This window comes from Elephantulus edwardii, unplaced genomic scaffold, assembly GCF_000299155.1.
Source record: "Elephantulus edwardii isolate Elephantulus edwardi_28Jun2011 unplaced genomic scaffold, EleEdw1.0 scaffold00099, whole genome shotgun sequence".
NCBI lineage: Eukaryota > Metazoa > Chordata > Mammalia > Macroscelidea > Macroscelididae > Elephantulus > Elephantulus edwardii.
In genome coordinates, this window is record NW_006399849.1 from 6135678 (window position 1) to 6158259 (window position 22582).

Here is a 22582-nt window from a genome sequence, read left to right on the forward strand (position 1 = left end):
CACATAACAACAACAACAACAATAATGAGGCAATAGTTACTGAAAAGAAGCCTAGTGGATCAAGAGGAATGAAATAAACTTTAATGGCTGATTATGATTTTATATACATATCACTCATCAAAACAAGGGTAAGAAAAGAAGATTCTCAACAAGATAGAATAATACAATGACTGTATCAGTGGACCCCAGCATATCATGTCAGACATGGTGAGGGTGGCACAGGATAGATCAAGTTTCATATCTTTTGTTCATAGGATCATTATGAGCTGAAGTCAGCTCAACAGCACCGAATACCAACATCACTCATCGTCATCATCACTGGTTGATGTTGAGCCAGAATCTCCATCCAATATCCAAGGCTATAAACTGCACGATATGCGATTTCTGATCTTTCTCCCACGAAGCCTCTGGTGGATTAGAAATACCAGAGAACCATAGCCTTTGGCAAAGTACAGCAATTCCCTACAGACCACATCGCAAAATCTTCCTTTTACCTGTAGGTTATTTTTTTAAATGTAAGAGCCTTTAATATGACTTTAGACAAAATCTTAAGTCTGATCCTACCTGTCCCTGAATTTCAGTGACATCTGAGACTTCACATGTATATATATATATTTTAATTCAGCAGCTACTTAGCTCTGTGTCAAAAGATATGTGATAATTAATATTTATGTGTTCTTGTTATACATCAAATTAATGCATTTTAAGAAATAAAACGTAACACATGTATGGTCGATATATAGCAGATATAAGCAAATAGATATTCACATCCAAATTCTCATCAATAAATGGGGAACAGACTCTGGTTTATTGAAACTTACTGTATTTTCTGTGTAAGAAGTAGATACTGTGCTTGGTTTCTGCATGCTTTTAATTGGCGTGATTTCTGCCAGAAGTCTCCATCACTATTGACAGGAATGCTCTCTCTTGTTAATTGCTCAACAGCACAAGGAGTGATTGATTGAATTGCTTGGGCAGATTTGAGATGCCTTGACATAAAACGGTGGTTGTATATAATCTCCACCTTCTGGTAATGTGACCAACTTACTGCTTGTTTAGGTTTATTAAGGGAAGATACCTTTGTCATTTATCTGAGTATTTTCACTTCTTGTACATAAGAAAAATGGTGATAGATTTAAAGATTATGCCATATTGTTGCTATAGTTTGTAAAGATCATCTTAGACTGTCTATAAAACTCTCAACTATAAGTCAGTGAAGAAAAAAACACCCAACAAAACAAAAACCAAAAATACAATTCATTTGCCATATAAACAGAGAAAACCTACTGATTGATTGAATATTTCCACTCGGAGGGATTATTTTAACTGTGAGAGGGCAATGACATTCTTAATTGGGAAAATGAGCATGCTCAGGTTTTAACGATATGATTTCTTCTTAGCATAGAGACAACTAGAGTAAATAAGTAAGATGTATGTTTTCAAGAAAGCTAAGCTCTTGAGCTGATTTTGCCAGGAAGCATTTCAGTTACATGGATTAGTCAAATAATAGCATCAAGAGTGGTTTTTTTTAATCATATCATGAAGTATGAATTATGTTTTTTACTTATATATTGGCTTAAAATTGAGATTTTTTTAAAAAACATTTTGATGCCTTTGTCCTCTCTGTGAAAAAAAAAAATACTGATGTCAGTTGACTTGTCAGGGCAATAATTTGTAGCCATTTATCAGAATTAGGATCACCTGGCAAGTTTGTTAAGCATGTAAAAATCCAAGTCGTGTGCTATCTTACTTTAAAAAGCCCAAGTCTTTGTGATCTTTATTAGCTCTCTGGGTGATCTGTGTAACATTAAAGTTTGAGAATAATTGGCCTAAAACTCAGTATCAGAAGTTTTTAAAAGTCCTCCAAGTGATACTAATGTGTAGTGAAGGCTGAGAAAACCTATATCACGGAGCAGATTCTGACTCATAGTGACACTGTAGGACAAAGGAGAGTGGCCTCAAAGAGTTTCCAAGGTCTTAAGTCTTTATGAAAGCAGATTGTCCTATCTTCATCCTGTAGAATCGCTGGTGGGTTCAATCTGCTGTTGTTGTCAGGTACCCTTAAGTCTAGTACAACTCATAGTGATCCTATGAACAACAGTCCTGAGCCCTTTCCTACCTGTGCCATCCTCATCATCTCTGAGACACTAAAGCCCACGGCTGCAGTCATTGTGTCAACCCATCCTTTGGAGGTCCTAAAAACCTTTGAAATAAACAGATGGATGACTGTCTCAACCACAGCACCATCAGAGCTCCTCATGACTGAGAACCACTGATTTAAAATCATTTCAAAAAAATAATTTAAAATAATGTGTGAGGTCTGGGAGAAATTGTTAAAAAACTATTATGTATTTATTTGGTACTAGACATTTCACTGTTATTTCATTAAATAATTACACATCTTTTATACTAATTTACATATAAAAGACTTCCTTTTTTAAAAAAATGAGGGTCATGCAAGTAGAAAGTGGTAGATTACTTAAATTCAAAGGCTGCAAAATAAACTTGTTGTTATGTGCCATTGAGTCATCTTTGACTGACAATGACTCTGTTACAATAGCCCTGAACCCTGCTCTAACCTGATCCAGTCTCACTGTCTCTAACACTTCTACTCCTTTACCCCAGTTACTGTGTCAATCAATCTTATCCAGGGTCTTCTTCTCCTGCACTGTCCCTCCACCCTTTTAAGCAAAATAAGCTGTAGTGTACAGCTACTAATAATCTATTGGAGTTGTAAGAGTGGTTAAAAATTCTGAGATGAGGACATGGTAAAGACTGTATAAATGTGTTCCCTATGTCTTAAAATACATTTGTTTCAGTACAAAGGAAACTTTTAAAAAAGAAAGCTATAGGAAATAAAGTTTTCTAAGGTAAATGGAAAGAGAAAGCTTGACAGTGAGAAACTGGTAAATTTGAATTATTCTGTCTAGTCTGGAGAGAAGAGTATAATTTTCTTATATTTTAGCATTTGATAATCTAGAATAAGAAGTGGAGCTTGATATTGTGTCATAGTTACATTGAAGGAAATAAAGTGGCAAGCATGTCAGAGAAAAAAAGAAATCTGTATACTTTTATTAAAATGGTTCCAACTGTTAATGCAATGACTTAAAAAAGTGAAAGTAGTTTCTACTGCATGACACTTCCTCTAGTGTTTGGGAAGATGCAGCCTCCATGCCCTCTGAGGCATGGAAAAGGCTTTGGCTGCTGCCATTAGTCACATTTGTGCCTGCACAGGGAAAGAAAGTGCCTGAGTCAAGCATACTGAGAGCCCTAGGCAGAGGGAAGTGGAGCTTGGGAGGCCTCCCTGTTCCACTCAAGTCACAGGCTTTCTCAGCTTTTGTGCATGGATTGCATGTGGGCAGTATGCCAAAACTGAAATGTTGGAGGAAGAAACATTTGCCCATCATTTAAAACCCCATGAAGAGTTGTTGAGGTTGTTCCTGTGCGATATTAAATTTAACTGTTCCTATTTATGGAAGAGGATCTTTCCACACTCGATGGACTGTTTCCCTGCATCTTGTGCTGAGAGCACTCACTGAATTTTCCCCACTCCAGAGAATCCAAGACATAGCTCTTCATTCTGACATCTTAGTTTTCATTATATGACTGTTATAAAATATGCATGCATGTTCAGTTTGTGCTAAGACTGTGCGCATAGAATAATTATATTGACCAAGAGCTATTGTGGGTCCCTAAATAGATTTGTATTTCGAAACAGATAGTATATGATACCTCCCACAAAATGCATTTGTAGAATCCTCTTAATATGAGTGCATTGCATTTGCTCCTTAAATAACATGGTAACATTTAAAAGGTGCGTGGAGTATATAAAGTGTGTATATATTTCTTTGGGATTCTCATGGTTTAAAACCACTCAGTGTAGCAGGAGAACATGAAAGGAAAGACAAATAAAAGTTGGATTTGGCTTTTAATGCCAAATAGAAATCTAATTTCCGTGGAGGAATAATGACACAATATACTTTAAAATGCACTGATAATAAATCTGTTTTCTTCTGCTGAAAGTGGCAGAAAGGCAAACTGCAGGCAGTCACTGGCAGTAGCAAGCACTGAAGAGAACTAGAGGAGTCTAATAGAAAAGGTACCCCAACCTTAACTGTGCGGCCAGCCAGCCCAGCTGGGGCTCTATAATTAAGGACAGCTGGCCTTGGTTCCCAACTGGGGCCACTCCACAATCACAGAAGCAGCAGCAATAAGCGATACAAGCTGGAGGAAGATCTTCAAGAGGAAACGCTGGGCATTGGCCCTGCTCTGGGAAATAGCCCCACAGCATTCAATTCTCTGTCAGAGAAAGATAATGAATTAATCCTAGTATTGGATCCTCACCCAGATCTAATTTTTCAAAGCAGCGCACACACCTTTCCGGGCAAGTTTGCCAGGTCACGTCGCTTTTCTTTGGAAACCTCAGCGTGGGGCTCATCCGCACGCTCTGAGAACCAGCCAAGAATCATCAAACTCCATTTCTCCAGGAGGACCAAGGCAAGCGGAGGTGAAGAGCTGCCCTCGGGGCGGTGGGGGGCTGTGAGGGGAGGGAGGCGGGGGCACAGGGAGGGGAAGGATCAAGAGGACAGGTCGACTCCTGACTGGTTGGAGTGGTTTGGGGAAAACTCACAAACACCCGCTCGCCAGTAGGGAGCTGTCCAACTTTTCAGCAGCTCTGAGATCAGGGCTCGGGCTCTCAGGACCCTGGAGGCGGCAGCCACCGCCGCTGCTTTGGCAGCGCGAACACCTCACAATTCGTGCACTCACCGCCGGCGCCCCAAAGAAGGAAGGAAAGACTTAAGGGAGGAAGAAGGAACCCTGTCTAAGCCGTGCACCGCGCGTCGCAGCCTCGGTGACTTGGAAAGCCCAAGAGCGCATCTCCGCCTTAAGCTCCTTGGAGAAAGCCCATTGCGCCCTGAGACCCTCTGCTGGCAGAGCCCCCTTTCGGTCGCCTGGAGCCACTCCTGGCTCTGGTGCGAAGCTGAGCCCAGCGCCTGCTTTGCTGCAGAAGCGGCGGCGGCGGCGCGGCAGCATCCAGGGGCGCTCGGAGCCGCGCGTTGAAGCCGGCTGGGCAGCCGGGCGCGGAGCCGCGGACAGGATGGAGGCAGAGGGCAGCAGCGTGCCGGCCCCGGGCAGCGGAGATGGGGGCGACGACGCCGGCGGGACCACGCTCAAAGCCCCCAAACATCTGTGGAGGCACGAGCAGCAGCACCAGCAGTACCCACTCCGGCAGCCCCAGTTCCGCCTCCTGCATCCCCATCACCATCTGCCCCCGCCGCCGCCGCCCTCGCCCCAGCCCCAACCCCAGTGCCCACTGCAGCCGCCGCCACCACCTCCCCTGCCGCCACCCCCGCCACCGCCCGGGGCACCCCGCGGCCGGTACGCCTCCAGCGGGGCCACCGGCCGCGTCCGGCATCGAGGCTACTCGGACACAGAGCGCTACCTGTACCGCGCCATGGACCGCACCTCCTACGCCGTGGAGACCGGCCACCGGCCCGGCCTGAAGAAATCCAGGATGTCCTGGCCCTCGTCGTTCCAGGGACTTAGGCGGTGAGTGGCTGGCGAGCGCCCCCTCCCCCATCTGGGAAGGGGTCACCACCCCCTCCCCCTTCTCAAATTCTCTGTAGTCTGTTAACTTTCAGCAATCCTCGACCCCTGGCCAGGTTCTATTCTGGGAGTTTGGGGAACGCAAGCCAAGCGGCATTCTCTGCCCTTGTTGGCGAGGATGTCGTTCAGGTGTGTAAGGGACCCAGCGAGTATTGCGGCGTGCATGTTAATTGGGATTGTGTGTCCGTGTGCGCGCATTTCCGAGTTGTCTGCACCACCCACTATCCCCCTCCCCACCCACTTCCACACCGCACCCTTGCGAGTGCAGCTACACAGCCAATTCTCTTTGCTGGGGCTGGAAATGGAGGTGGAGGAGGCGGTGTTGAGGCGTGGCCGGGGGCTTGAGCCTCGGAAGCTTGCGGGCCACTCCTCCCCGAGTGAGGAGGGGTCTGGGGGAGGCAGGTCAGCAGAGGCCGAGAGTGGATTGCAGCGAAAAAAGCCCGAGCACAAGTTGCGTTTCTTCTGTGCACTCGGGAAAGTAAATTGAACAGCGAGAGGGGAGAACAAACACGTGGGTAGACTTGGAGAGTTTGGAGCAAAATGTTCAGCAAACCTTACTAGAGAGAAGGAGGGAGGGCAGGAAGGAGGGAGCAAGGGCGCGGTGGGAGTTACACTGTCAGTGTGCAGGAGCCTGTGTGTAGAGAGAAGTCCCTGCAAAATCCCTAAGGGGGGGGTACACCTCGTTTTAGCAGCAGACAAGTCATGGAGATTTGATTATAGTGATTTCCCCTTAATGTAAAATGCTCCGGAAGACCTGGAAGGGAAGCGGTATGTCAAGAGGGAGTTGACGCAGACAATTCTTTTTCCAAGGAAATGAGTAGTGTAGAGGACCAATTATAGCTGCTGGGAGGAGTCAACCCCAGATTTTTAACTCTGGCATAGAGGTGGGAATTGGGCCTCATTATAGCCCCCATCCTGGCAACCCACGGGGAGGGTAAAAAAAAAAAAAAAAATCTTCTTCCCTGCTCTTTGCCCGCCAAGCTAGAAATCCCTCCTTCCAAAACAAACACACTTAAGGTGTCAGGATCTGGGCTTCCTTGGCTCCCTTATTGACAGAGTCCTTATTTTACTGCACGTCTAAGTCACTTACCAGCGTGACGGATTATTGTAAATCAGGCTATGCTGCTTGCCAAACCCTGATTGGCTTTATAGTAGGTTACATCAGAAAATTTTAAAATCGTATTCACATATGAGTTGCTCTAAGGTTTTTGCTTCTTCGTACTTCATGTATGTTTCCCCTTCTAAACCATGGACAAGAGTATCCAGCCAGTGTGTTTCACCCCTGTTGTACCTACATTTTTGCCTTCCTCATTGATAATGTACAGTTATCTGCACCATGCACTCAAAGAACAAGAATGAAAAGGAATAATCTCAGTTCAAATCAATTTTAAAGTTTGAAGAGTGGTGTGAATTGCAGACATTCAAAGATTAATAGGCATATTTTCATTTACAACGCTGATTGCTACAATCCACATATGGTTTAATCCTATGTTTGAAGAGCTAGCTGTTCTTCCCGTCAGCTGAGTACTGTATCCTGTGAGCCCCCAAAGAGAGAATAAAGATTAACATAAGAGTTTGTATGTGACCCCTTAATAGATACTTCTTATGTGATGCTGAGCTCTTAATGAATGTTTAAAAAGACCAAGAATTTCACTTCATTCAGTTCATTGACTTTGTATAGTCTTTTAATTGTACAGTCTCTTAATTATCTTCTTCTTTTGTTTAATAAAAATATAATTGGCTTGAGTGAATGGTGGGGAGAAGGGGGGGATAAGCTAATTGAAATAGAGACATTGAATCACTGATTTGAATTTATTTTTATATACTTTGTACATTGATTGATTGTTCTGTTTGAAATTGCTTAGTTGAATGGTTCACAGAAGCCTAAGATGTATGGTATTTGTACATAACTTCAGCTGTGGCTCATCTGATAAATCTCTGTCATTCTATTTAAGGCTCTGTGAACTTAAAATTCTTTATAGCACTTATGTACTTTCTGCATGCTGTACATTGCCTTTTCCCTAAGAGACTTGTTTTTCCAGAGAAGCATGTGGATATTAGGGAATTTAAGGAGAAGAGCATAATGATTTAAGGTTCTCAAAGAAATGTCACATTTATTCACTTTTCTGAGACATATAGCCACATTGTTGGCATTACCATATTCTGTAGATAAGCACACTGAGCCCAGAAAGGACGTGAATAGACTTTCAGTATAACAGAGAGTATGACTGTCCAAGCTGAGACTGAAACTCAGGTCTCAATCCACAATGAAGCCAACGGGCCCTTTCTAAAATTTATGTACCCAGAATGTGGGCATGTGCACAGCATCAATTTTAATTTCACTAATATCACAGGAGATAAAGTTCACAAAAAATAAAAATGAGATTGTTTATATTCAGTTTTGGTGAAATGACGGTGCAGAACTTCTGGAAGCATTCGATTGCTTTTATTTTTCATTTGATAGGCAACTCTGGTTTTAATGATCACAAAAGAGGTAAACCAATGTGTTTGCTGACTTTGTAAAATGCATTTAATATTAAATAATGGACCAGTGCTCAGAAAAGTCAAAACTAATCAGAGCGCTTCATATTATTTTCAATGATCTTCTAAAGGAGAATTTTTTTTAAAGTGTGAGGTATAGGAAGATGTATGTGTGTATATCAATAACCACTGAAGTATAGGTTTAAATTACCAGATTCAGGCATCTGAAATTGGTGGAGGGAATAAATGAAACCTTAGGTATTGTCTAGACAGGCTTGTTTGTCTTTTTCAAAATAGTTTCTAGCACATATTCATATACTATTATTATCTACTTTGAAATTTAAGAATTAACTTCAACAGGTGAAGGAATAAGAAAGAGAAATACTTGGCCTAATTAAAAGATTGGTATAAAAAAGAAGGCCATCCTCAAACATTTTAGGGTCAATTCTTTTAACTCCATAGACAATATAGATATGAGAAATAAATTTTACTCTTGAGCTATTCACTGAAACGAATTTTTAATATCAACATAAAAGGAATTTTAAGAATAAGTCTCTGTCACCAGGAGAACCAAATGATATATGAAAGAATTTAAAAAACCTACTAAAATATTTACACCCCTTCAACTGATAGTCTCTCACAATTTAACAGCAGTTTAGTTGACCTGGTAAAATATTTTAATTAGTTCTTTGGTTGACGTCCACACACAAACTATTTTCCCCTCTTAGTAAGGTGCCTTGTACATTCTACAGGGGTTCTATTTATCAGTAAAAAGTTAAATTCAAATAGGAAAATTAATTCCTTGGTGATAGAGACATACATATCAGGATAGTGATATTTGCCATGAATATATTAGAAGAAGAATACCTGAAAACTATGATCACAAAAGAAATTTCATGTATATTAGAAAATACTAAAAAAAGAAAAAGAAAAAAGAAAATACTGCTTTTACTCAATGCAGAAGGTGCTCAGGTAGTGTTGTTGTGTACCCCTAAGGATGAACCAGCACCAAGTTGACCCTCAGGTGAGTTTTCAGGGACAGTTAATGGAATGGGAGGAGATTGCCCTTCCTTCTCCCACAGAGGAACTGGTGGATTTGAACTGCCTGCTTTGCTTCGGAATTGCAGCACAGATTCTTGCCACTAGGCAACTAGAGCTCCCTTCTAGTGGTGTAGCAGTAAGGAATTCTGGTCTCAGCCTTCTTGCACATGGCTGGAATCCACCAGCTGCTCCTCAAGAAAAAGATGGGCAATATCCTCTTGGTGGGATTTACTGCTTTTGAAAACTCACTATAGGATCACCTGGGAGTTGGTTCTGACTCTGCTGTAATAAGAACCACATAAGAACCTAGCAATTAAATGGAATTTTTCTTAAACGTTTTCTTTTAAATACAGAAATGTATAAAGTATACAGAAGATTCCTTATATTTCACTACCTAGGCACTAAAAATAATAAGAATACTTTTTTTTATTCTAGGCTATGAAGTATGCTTAATTTGTTTTTACTGAACAGTTTTCTAACATTTTGGAATTTTTTTATTAATGACATAAAAATCTAGATGAAAGTACATAATTTGAATTTTATGTTAGCAAAATAACAGACAAGCTGGCCATTCCTAATGTTACGAAGAGTAACTCCAATTCTTTGGATTTTTGGGAACAGGCCTTCATAGAGATGTTTCATGCTGTCAAATTCACTACAACTCCTAGAAACCCTATGGACAACCGACCTAAACTTTGCCCTATACTGTACCATCCTCACAATCTCTGACATCAACCAGCCCATTGGAACAGTGACCATGTCGATCCATCTTGTTGCAGTTCTTCCTCTCTTTCTCTGAGCTTCTACCTCTCCCAGAATGGAGTATCTGGCTTTTTCTCATTATATGTCCAAAGTAATGAGATGAAGTTTAACCATCTTTGCCTTTAAGAAGTACCCTGATTGTACTTGCTCCAAAACAGACATGTTTGGGTCTTTTGGAAATCAATGAGACATGCAGTACTCTTCTCCAGCACCACAATTCAAAGGCATCAATTTTTCTTCTGTTGACTTGTTGTGTACTGTAGAGTCAGAACCAAACTATAGCTGACTCTCTGGCAGGTTTTCAGAGGGAGTTAATCACATGGAAGATTGCCCATCCTTCCCCTGTAGAGTGTGTCTTTGGGATTGCAGTTCAATTTCTTACCACTAGGCCACCAGAGCTCATTGTCTAACTTTCAGTTGGATCATACACCTAAGTCTTTAAACTGATATCCTTGCTCTTTAGCATTTTAGAGCAGTCCTTGACAGCAGATTTTCTCAATGCAACATTTCTTTTGACTTCTTGACTTCTGCTACCAGGGTGTGCTACCAGTCTGACATGACTGTGCACCCTAATTCGTCTTCTGCTAGGCTGGGAGATAACACTGTTCCAGCCCAGACAGGTTGTTTTCTGTGCCTCACAGCATGCATTTCTGTTTTAAGATATTTATAGCAGGAGTGGCATCTACTTCCTAAACCACATACCTCTAGAAATTCTATGAACTTTGATAAATGTTGATGGTTGTAGAGGGGATTCATGCTTTTTGTTCATAAGGTCACTATGAGTCGTGCTTGACTCGTAGGTAATCAACAACAACAACATATGCTTTCTTGTCTAATAGTTTACTCTTATGGGTCGAACACTCATCTATCGGTTTGCTGTATAGGGATGACCACCTATTGCTGTGATGCTGAAAGTTATGCCTCTGGTATTTCAAGCACCAGCAAGGTTATCATGATGGACAGGTGTCAGGACAGCTGCCAGACTGAAACAGACTAAGAAGCAAGACTGGCCATTCACTTCTGTTATAATAGACCATTAAAATCCTATGAATAATGTAGTTACATGTATAAAGAGATATAGATGTGTCTCTGTGTGTTTGTGTATAAAAATGTAATATTGCTGTGTTCCACCTTGTAAGTTCAGACTCCTACAATTGCCCTATAGCATTTTCTAGACTGTAATCTTTTCAGGAGCAGATAGCATTTCTTTCTTCTGCAATATTTGTGCATGCAATCAAACCTCTGACCTGTTGATTAATGTGAGTGAAAGCATAACTACATATTTGTACATGAATATATATTGCCTAAGATGACAGAAGAAGAATTGATGCCTTTGAGTTGTAGGGCTAAAGAAGAGTACTGAACTACCACAGACTGCCAAGAGAACTAACAAGTATGTCTGAAGGTGAAACCAAGGTGCTTCTTGGAGGCAAATATTTTGAGACTCCATGTCACATACTTTAGGCCTGTTGTCAAAAGGAACCAATCCTTGGAGAAGGATATTATGTTTGGAAGGGTGGAGGGACGGTGCAGAAGAGAAAGACCTCAGATGAGATGGATTAACACAGTAACTGGGGTAATGAGGGTTAAATGTGTCAGGGACGGTGAGACTGGCTCAAGAATAGAACAGAATTCAGGGCTATTGTGCATAGAGTCACTCTCGGCTTCTTGCCATCAACTCGACAGCACGTAACAACAACAACAGCATGTGTCTGTATAAGTGTGTATGTATGTGTGTATATGTATACATATACATGTATGTATGTACATTAAATTCATGTGTGTATAGGTGCATGTACATTATCTGTATGTGTATATACATATGTGTACATTATATGCGTGTGTGTGTATGTATGTGTCTGACATAACATTTCTATCTATATTTAATAAAGACATTAAAACTATATGAATAGAACCTGTGTAAGGACAAAAATAAAAGAGAACCTTTTCTGTTGAATAAATTTAAGATTTAAAAATATCTCATTTACTTCTGTTGTTCAAGAACACATGAGACATTACTCATAGACCAACAGTAAAGAATGGGCGCTACCATTTTCAGTATTTTACTCTTCTTTGAATTGATATATTATCGTGTTTTGAAAATACTTTTAGTAATGCCAATACACTCACTAGGTTTGACCATCTGATTTGAGTTGGCAAAGTAATCAATGGATAGAGATATATCTCAAAAATTCAAAACTCTATACAAGTCAATGTTAAATGTCAAGTCTTCATGTTACCAAAACATTGTTTGACACACACACACACACACACACACACACACACACACACACACATGATTTTAGCATTTCTGTCCTTATTTGTCTCTACTGGAAGATTGTTCGGAGCTCTATGTAGTTCTCTACCAGTTAGTGTATTTTGTGAAATCAAAACATTACAATAATATTTTGGATTCTCTACCTTCTTGTACCCATCTATTGTTATGTATCTTCAATACTTCATTCATTGTGAGTGGGGAAAAAATAAAAGAACAGAGAGAAATGGTGTAGGAACCTTTCCTCTAAGAGTGGAACACATGTAAGTCCTTCTACCTTGCTGACTGGGCCACCCTAACCCCATTGTTCTGTTTTAGAGAAGAAACAGTGAAATAAATATCCACCAATATCCATAAGACACATTTCTGTAAGCCTGTAGACCATCAAAGGGAGGTCTGCTGGCTAATGGTAAGGAACTGTATTGCCAACCCAAAGGCGAGGGGCTCAGTCCACCAAGTACTATGCAGGAGAAAGATAGACAGTCTCTTTCCATGTAATTTAAAGCCTCTGAAAACCTGTTGGGACATCAGCTATGAGTTGGTTCTGATTCTAGGGTACATAACAATAACAATTGCATAGATAGAGATTTCTATTTCACTCACCATTGTCCTTCTTTTACATTGAAGAGGCAAATGTCCTATAAGATTGAATTATTTAACATAATTAATTTCTTGGGATATCCAGAACTACTTATTTATATCTTTCATATCTCTTGACAATTACATTAGATCTCTCATTTTAGTGACTTTTAATAAGTGTTGTTCCCATCTGCAAACATGGAAATAACTTTAATGAATAGTTCTTAATAAGGTGGATTTTGTGTGTTAAGGAAGAAAAAAAAAACACAAAAACAAACCAAAAACAAAACACTGATGGTTTTGGGGTTATTTTCTGGTGTGTTTTATTTCTTCTCAACTTAGATACATACATATATACCCATTTACATGCAATGATCTTTATAATCTTCAGTAAGAGTTCCCAGAGTTACTTTGAAAGAGTTCTTAAACTATACATCCCACAGAATAACAGTGCACATTTTGTTTATTATGCAAAGGTTGTTAAGTCTAATAAGGGTAAAATGACATTCCTCTCAAAGCCTATAATCCATTTTTAAGGTTTTTTAAGCATATAATCATGTGAGTCTCTAACTTAAATGCTTCTAGTCCTAGTTCATAACAGCAATGTTGCTAAGGGATTCTACCAACTAGCACAGTATTATATTTCAAAAGATGTTGTGGTTATTTTTACCCTAAGGAACATTTTTCTCCATTTAAAAATAGGAAATCTAATTTTTCTGAGATGAGGGCATTTTGAGTTACTCTTTTAAAAGTTATCAGCTAAATTGATTTGATTCTGTCCAAACATGCAAAATCATTTTGTTATACTCACCAGATCATTTTGGGGTGGGGGGGCTTCAGTGAGAAATGAAATTTTACTTGTTATGTAAATAAGCATTTACAGTCATTGATTTCTCTAGATGTACAGCAGCATCGTTCATTCTATTACCCCATATATTACGCTATTACGCTCTTTCTCTTCCTAGATCTTCCAACTCCCAGATCTGAGCCCATTGAAATCATGTGACTCCATCCCAGTAGCTTCTCTCTTCCTCTGTCTGCTCAATTATAAACCCTAATCTGTCTTCCCAATAATTGTGATGACTTCCAAAGTGGTCGCCAGCTCTTTTACATACTGTTGTTGTTGTTGTTGTTGTTATGTGCCATCTAGTTGGCTGTGACTCATAACATTGTGTACAACAGCCCTCCACCCCGATCTATCCTATGCCAATCTTATTGTCTCCGACACACCTACCCCCATTATCACAGTGACTGAGTCAATCCATCTCATGGAGGGTTTTCCTCTTTTGTGCTGTCCCTCCACCCTCCCAAGCGTAATTCCCACATCTTTTGCCTAAAAACCTTGAGTGATTATATATTATCTGTATGATAGCCTCTAAACTTCTTAATCTTACTTATTAAATTAGTAGGCTCCCCTTTTTTTCTCTCAGTATGTCTTTCTGCTTGCCTTGTCTATGAACTCCAAAAAGTAACCACCCTCAACTTCTTGCCATGTACATTCCTCTCCAGGCCTTTTCACAAGTTTTTCCCTTTCCAAGCTGCTTCTTCCCTCTAAATTGCTTTTCTGGTGTTCCACACCACCCTCTCTTTATCTGCTTGAGAGACTCATAAACATATTTTTAAGCAGTTCAAATGTTAGCAGTTCCAAAAGGATTCTCACAGTATGAGGGGTCTTTTTTCCTTATGAACTTGTTGTGGTCTCTTTGCCAGCAGGGATCAGCAACACCCTGATGGCAGTAAGTGTGAGGGAGGCATAGAACTCCGGGAGCACTGCTCTCACTCCTAGAGACAAACTCAACTTTATTGGGGGTTGCAGTGTACTTATACACAGGCAAGTAAACAGGAAGATCTGATGGGGTGAGATTATAGATGTGAGACATCTGGATTGGGCAGGAGAACCTCAGCTCAGTGCAGACCACTCCAAGCTCAACAGATGCAAGAGCCATCTTAGGCTTGCACTTATCTGGTTGTTGTTTGTTGTTATGTGCCATCGAGTTGTTTGCGACTCATAACGATCCTATGTACAACAGCCCTAAACCCTGCTCTATCCTGTGCCAACTGCACTACCTCTGACACACCCATCCCGATTATCTCAGTCACTGAATCAATCCACCTCATAGAGGGTCTTCCCCTCCTGCGCTGTCCCTCTACCCTACAAAGCATGATGTCCCTCTCTAAGGACCTGTGTCTCCTTACAACATGTCCAAAGTATGTCAGACGAAGCCCCAGAATCCTTGCCTCCAAGGAGTAGCCTGGTTTAACCCTCTCTAGGATGAATATGTTTGTTTTCTTGGCAGTCCATGGTACATTCAATACTCTTCTCCAGCACCAAGGCTCAAAGGCATCAACTCTCCTTCTATCCTCCCGAGTCATTGTCCAACTCCCTGATGCATAAGAAGTGATTGCAAAGACCACAGCCTGTATCAGGCGGACCTTAGTCTCCAGAGAGACAGCGTTGCTCTTGAGTACTTTAGAGAGGTCCCTAACAGCAGACTTTCCCATCACAATACGGTTGTTTGGTTGTTTTTTTTTTCCTGGCTGCTGTTGCCAAGAGCTGGGTGATTTGCCCTGGCCAGAGGCCTCCCACTCCTCCCTAGCATTCCCCAACAGAACTCTTTTACTGCATTTTATATTTTTATTGTTGTTGTTATGTGCCATTGAGTCACCTGTGTTTTACACTAATTGTAGTATGTTGTTGTTGTTAAGTGCTGTCACGTTGTAAATGATTCATAACGATCCTATAAAAGAAAGACCTGAACAATTGTATGACTTTCCTCGTTTCTCCAAGTTCATAGGGTTTCTGGAGGCAAGCTATTTTGGAAGTGGATGCCTCTCCTGCTTCCAAGCTTATTTTAATCAGGGAGCTCCACCAAACACCGTCCACCATGGGTAACCATGACTGCGTTTGACACATCAGTGTCACAGCAACCATAAGTTACCTCTGTACAGCAAATGGACAGACCAGGGCTGTGCCATTTAGAAGAAGGTTTGACCAAAAACAATTAAAATATCTTCCCTACTACATGTATTAGATCCTTTCATATGAATTATCCAAGTCCTTAATAAATGATAAAAAAAAAGTTCAGAGGGTTTCCAGAGGCATGTTATTTAGGAATTGGATGGCACTCCTGCTTTCAGTATAGAATCATAATAAACTCTTAAATGTGTCAATAGTTAAGACATTGCCTTTTCAGATTGTCCTCTCTCAGACAGAATATATTTCTTTGATAAGTGTAAGGGATGCAGCTCTAGTGATACTTTGTTCATTTCATAAGTAATAAAATGAAATTTGACATACATCCATGTTAAAATACAGAATTCAGACTTACAGCTTATTGTAACTCACTCTGTTGATCTTTTCATTACACTGTCAGATATATAAAATTTTGTATCAGAGAAGAGGAAGTACATTATTTGACCAAAACTATGATTATGAATATAGATGCAAATAGTGATGATTGCAGAAGAAAAGAACAGGTATGATCCAGCAGGTGAGAAAATATCTCATCCAGCATGAGAATGAAAATAACGCTTATAGAATAAACCTCCCTCCTATTTTACTTATTCCTTTGGAAAGATTTATTGGTTAATTCCTAACTTGAAGTTCTTTTATCCAGGAGATACATTGAGATGGGTGCATATTTTTAGAGGAGAATGTTCATCTTATTCTCAAATCCTTGATCCATACAATGCAAGTCATTGTGTTATAAAGTGAACTAAAATTACTGGCTAATTAAAGAAACAAATATGAGGACATTACGTATCAAATGAGTAATATTTTCACTTGAGTCGCTGGAAAAAAGTAATTTAAGATAGGATATAAAAAAATGTAACCCTTCTGACAGCGTAAAGGCAAAATCTTATTTTAAAATGGCATATAATAAATGGCATTTGGTGGGGGGTGAGTTGTTTTAAAATGCAATTGAACTCTGCACAAGTGGTCAGGAACATTAAGAAAACCAAAAAAGTGAAGAATGCTTTTTCCTATAAGATAGTTAGAACACACAGTTGTTGTTGTTGATTGCCTTCTAATCGAGCACGACTCATAGCGACCCTATGAACAGAAGACCTGAAGCCCCTCTACAACTATCAACATTTATCAAAGTTCATAGGGTTTCCAGAGGCATGTTATTTAGGAAGTAGATGGCACTCCTGCTTTCAGTATAGAATCATAATTCAAATTATGTGGATACGTAATTTTAAAAAAATTAAAAAGACAAATGACCAAAATAAGCTGAAAAGATTCTCTCTTCTTTGAAAAGTGAGCAGAAAATGCAAATTAAATGTGCCTATGATAATTAACTTTTCACCTGTCATCTTGAAAAACTATTAAAAAGAATATTTCAAAAAGAATTGGAGGAACCATGAGCAAAAAGAACCTTCTTTAATGTACAATCTTTTTAGTAATAATTTAAATTAGAAAACTTCCTTAGTGGATAATCAAATAATTTGTATCAAAATATCAAATATCTCTGTGACTCAGTTATCCCTTTCGCTGGAATTTTTCTTGGGGGAAAAAAAACCCCAAACCTGAACAAATGAGCAAAACCTGCTTCTGTCAAGTCAGTTCTGACTCTTGATGACTCATTGTCAAGTTTCACAATCTTAATAGAAGAAAGCTTTTTATCAGTATAGAAGATAGGGGTTTGAACTACTGACCTTCTAGTTAGTAGAACATGAAGTAACCTCCTATGCTACCAAGATCACAAGCTGTCTTTGTCATATTTTTACTCTCTCTCTCTCTTCTCAGTGCTAGCTAGGACTTGTTCTTGAGATGATTCTTGAATTCAAATGGGATAGATGCAAGGTCATATTTTAGTTCTTGTGGGCTAGTTTTTATTTTCCTTAGCTTCAGTGTGAACTTACACATGGATGATTGATGGTGTCTTCCAGAGTTAGCACCTGGCCTGGTTTTGACTGCTTATACTGAACTTCTCCAATGATTCATTCTGTAAATACAGTCAGTCTGATTCGTGTGTGTGTGTGTGTGTGTGTGTGTGTGTATGCCTATATATGTTTGATTGGTAGATAGATATAGAGATGTTGTTGTTGTTGTGTATCATATAGTCAGAACCAACACATGGCTGACCCTCCAGTGGGTTTTCAGAGGCAGCTAATCACGTGGACAAGACTGCCCATCCTTCTCCCATGGAGCACCTGGTGGCCTCGAACTGCCTGCCTTCAGGATTGCAGTACAACTTCTTGCCACTATATGTATATATAGAGATGTAATTTTAAGTCCTGTAAGTTGTCAAATGAAAAAAGGCGATATAAAGACTAGGTAATAGAATGATAGTATTCACTTACATGTATCTAGAAACTTTTACATATATGAAGGTATACCTCTCTCTGTGTGTGTATGTATTTCTATGTAAATAAAAATGTGATCTTGTGTATGCATGGTATATGTATTTTTATAAATAACCACCACCGGAGGAAAAATCCAGCTAAACTGCTATAGGAATGTGGAAAGAAAAAAGTCTTAAAGGAGTCTTTGACTTTAATTTATGTTGCACTGCTAATTGAAGTCGGCATCTAGCTGTCATTACAAATCCACCAGTCCCTCAATACAAGAAAAGAGACAATCTCTTCCCATACAATTTACAGCCTCTGAAAAATTACTGAAGGTCATCTGTGAGTTGGTTCCAAATTGATGGCAATGAGTCCGAGTTTTTTACTCCTTTATTTGACATCATTTTAAATGAGGATGACTTTCTTTCACAATTAGAAAATAATAGTTTTGTTCTTTTGTAGGAAAATGAATATTTTTAGCTTGTTGTTTTATTGTTATGTGCCATAGAGTTGCTTGTGAGTCTATGTATACAATCACTCTGAATCCTGTCCTATCCTGAGCCAATATCTGACTTCAACTATTATATTTAGTTTATATCCCGTTTTTAACTCAGTTCCCTGCCATGTGGGAAAAAAAGTGGAAAAGGATGTTAAGTGGTATTAGTACTACAAAATAAAAATGAAGAAGTACAGCATGAAAACAGCGTAAAATATGATGCCACCATATGCATGTCACAATTCTATCCCAGCAATGAGTCACAGATTGACATTTGAGATTCCTGTCTGCAAATCCATGAAAGGAAACACATCAGTTCAAGATTCATAATGCTGTTATTAGCTGCCATTGCGTTGGTCCATGGCTCAAAGATGATCTCATGCACGATTGAACCAACTGCTACATAATCTAATGCCACCTTAATGAATGGTCGAGGATTGGGCCATTTTGATCAGGGGGTTTGTTTGTTGAATTTTTCAAGTAAATTACCTTTCTACTCTGTCTTGATGTGGAAGCTCAAACTGCTCCACATCAGGAAACTGCATAATATCACAAGTAACATAGTAACATAATATCCTCGTAACACAAGCCTTCACTAGGAGACAGATTATGACTGCAAAGGAGGTCCATTGTCTATTGAACCAAGACTGCCCCCCATAGTATTAATCATAAAACATTGCATTAGTGTGGAGAATGAATTACACTTCATTCAGAGGATTAAAATTTTTCCTCATGTTTCCTTGTAAAAATAACATCATATATGTACTGACTAACTCCTGTATTATGAAAGAAATGTGCTTGTGTCTTGTAACCACGACTATTTTTTCTAAACCTATATATTAATGGCTCATTGCCAAAGTGAAGTTCATTGAAAGCGTATCAGCACTGGAAGCCCAATTAGCATTCCAAACAGGTCTTTCTCTTTATTGCTGAAGGCTGTGTATGGTCTATTAAAAGAAGCTGCGTTCTCCAGCTTGGGGAATTCCTTCAAATTCTACCTCCTGCATTCAGTATCAGCCTCTATTTGGTTACTCAATTTTATTATTGTGCTTTGTCTAGTTCCTTGCCCTTGTAATTGTAAAGTCAGTATATATATATATATATATATATCTATATCTCAGTGTTGCCCTCAAATACTGGTCCCTTAATTCATTGGATCCTACTTACGGCTTTAGTCCTCAAGCATGCAAGCATGTCTTACCTGGCTGACCATTAAACTTGACATAGAACTTTTACAGCCCTTCACTCCTAATGTTGTTGTTGTGTATCATAACATTGGGAACCGATCCATAGCTCAGAAAACCGACAGGTTTTCAGAGACAGTTAATCTCACAAGAGGAGATCACCCATCCTCCCGCAGAGCAGCTGGTGGATTTGAACTTTGTGCTTTCGGGATTAGAGCGTGACTTCTTGCCATTACCAATGCTCCTTCTTTACTTGTATAAGTGAATTCAGTCTTTGTGTCCAGCTCACTATTTTCTTGGCACTTTCTGCTCTTTTCTCTAAGTAATCTAAGTATTTCCAAGATATGGCTGAATGTTCCAAGATAAACTGATTACAAAATGTAGGCTGTTGTGTTGTTAATGGTGTGTACTATCGGGTTGGAGCCTTCCAAAAACTGTCCCTCCAGTGGGTTTTCAGAGGCAGTAAATCTCATGGGAGGAAATGTTCAGCCCTCTCCCATGGAGTAGCTGGTGGATTCCAACCTCATGCTTTGGGTCTCTGCACAGTTTCTTAGCAGTAGGCATGAATGTTTGAAAAACTTAAGTAGCCCTTGTAAAGATAGAAGTAGATTGACTCTCTTAGATATAGACTAGTTAAATGTCACCAAATTGAGGCTGATGTTTTAGAACAATTGACTTACAACCCTTTTCTCTGAATGTAACTACAGAAACACATCCCTTGTCTTTTGAGATTGCTTCAAAGTAATGTAACAATTTTTCAATTGTTATTTTTGCTTCTTACAGATATGTATGGTTTCACAGTTCAACTGAAGATGAATTTTCCTTGTTAAAATATAAATGGCTGGTGACTTCTGTAAACATTCTGTTTCAGCACCATCCTGAACTAGAGCCATTATAACAGGCCTTTTGGTTGCACTGAATATCATTCTTGTCTAATGATAAGTAGCAGGAGTATCTGTTGAATTCACATAGCATCTCTCCATGAGGTTTTTTGACTATGGACCCTGAAGACCAAGTCTTGCATTGTTAAGTGTTTTAAAGTAAAAGAAAGTATGATGGTGATCCTTTTGTGAAATTTTGGTCTAAGAAATTTAAGCTTATGTTAATAATTTACACTTATATAATAAAAGTTATTAGAGACTCCCATGTGATAACAAAACAGAACTGCTCCCGAGGGTTTTCTTGGCCATAATCCTTCCAGAAGGAAGGTTCATGTACTACTCTTATTGCAACATGACATTTTTAATTTTCTAAATACATTCTTTAACTTTATTACTTTTGGTTTAGTAAGTCATGAAAACTGTGGAGTCAGTCATTATTTATGTTGTTGTGGAGTATTTCCTAAACCAAGGTCACAAAAGAGTGTAGTAAAAAAATCATTACTAAAAAGTCACACTGCTTTTGTTATTGTGTGCTGTTGAGTTGGAACTGACTCACAGCTAGCCCTTCGCTGGGTTGTCAGGGGTTGTAAATTGCATAGGAAGAGATTGTCCATCCTTCTAGCATGGAGTAATTGGTGGAGTAGAGCCATGTGCCTTTGAGATTGCATCATAGCTTCTTACCATTAGGCTGCCAGAACTCACATAAGCAATAAGAAATATTATAGCATTAAAGACAAGTGTCTAGATAGAATAAACAGTTTTATATGTATATATTAATGGCAGTCAAGATATAAGGAGGTCCTAGACTCAGAAGCATGGCTGTTTACTCTGCAATGATATACTATTCAAATTTGAATGCAAATATAATTTTAACTTTAAAGAGGTTATTATATTAGACATAATACAAAGAAAATAAAAAACATAATATTTGATATGTTGTTGTTGTTATGTGCTGTCAAGTTGCCTGTGACTCATGGCAACACTATGTACAACAGCTCTGAAGCCTATCCTTCTCCGAGCCAGTCTTACTGACACCAAAATACCTAGCCCCATTGTCAGAGTCACTGTATCAATCCTTCTCATCCAGGGGCTTCCCCCTCCTGTGCTGTCCCTCTACCCTTCTGTACATGATATCCTTCTCCAAGGATCAGTCCCTATGGGGCACATGCCCAAAGTATGTGAGAAAGAGCTTCAAAATCTTAGCCTCCAAGGAGAAACTTGGTTTCACCCTCTCCATTACAGACCTGTTTGTTTTATTGGTGGTCCATGGTATGTTCAAGACTCTACTCCAGCAACACAATACAAAGGCATCAAATTCTTCTGTCATCCTTAATCATTATTCAGCTCTCTGATGCATAACAAGTAATTGTGAAGGTCATGGCCTAGATCAAGCACACCTTAGTCTCTGGACTAACATTGATGCTTCTCAGTACTCTGAAAAGGTCCTTCAGAGCAGATTTACCCAATGTAATTCATCTTTTGGATTTCTTACTACTGGTGCCAAGAGTGTTGATTGTGGAACTGAGTCAGCTGTAACCTCAATCTCTTCTTCATCTATCAATTGGCCCAGTCATAAGAATCTTTGTCTTCTTTATGGTGAGCTTCAACCCATATTGAGATTACAGTCCTTGACCTTCTGCAGCAAGCACTTTAGGTCTACCTCAGTTTCAGTAAACAACGGTATAGATTATTTGTCTTCCTCCAATCCTGATGCCACATTCCTCCCCATAAAGCCCAGTCTCCTGAATTATCTGTTCTGCATATAGATTGAAAAGTTATGGAGACAGGATCCACCCCTGATGCACTTCTTTCCTGATTTTGCAGTGTTGCCCTGTTCTGTTGTGAGTACTGCTTCCTGGTCCAAATAAAGCTTTCAAATAAACACGGTCAAGTGTTCTGAGAGTCCCATTCTCCTGAAGGTTAACCAAATTTTGTTGTGATTCACACAGTCAAATCCCCTTGCACCGCCAATGAAACACAGGGA

The 22582-nt window shown here is 39.5% G+C and overlaps 1 protein-coding gene across 2 annotated transcripts in view; it reads left to right on the plus strand.

Annotated features, from left to right (window-relative positions):
- PDE4D (phosphodiesterase 4D, cAMP-specific) overlaps window positions 1-22582 on the plus strand; it is a 2352803-nt gene that overhangs the window by 1009099 nt on the left and 1321122 nt on the right. The window contains exon 1 of one of the 2 annotated variants that reach the window (XM_006891513.1): window positions 5099-5550. The exons of the other annotated variant lie outside the window; for it this stretch is intronic. Coding sequence (XP_006891575.1) covers window positions 5099-5550 — 452 coding nt within the window. Of the gene's footprint in view, window positions 1-5098; window positions 5551-22582 lie in introns of those variants that run through there. 2 annotated transcript variants of the gene reach the window in all.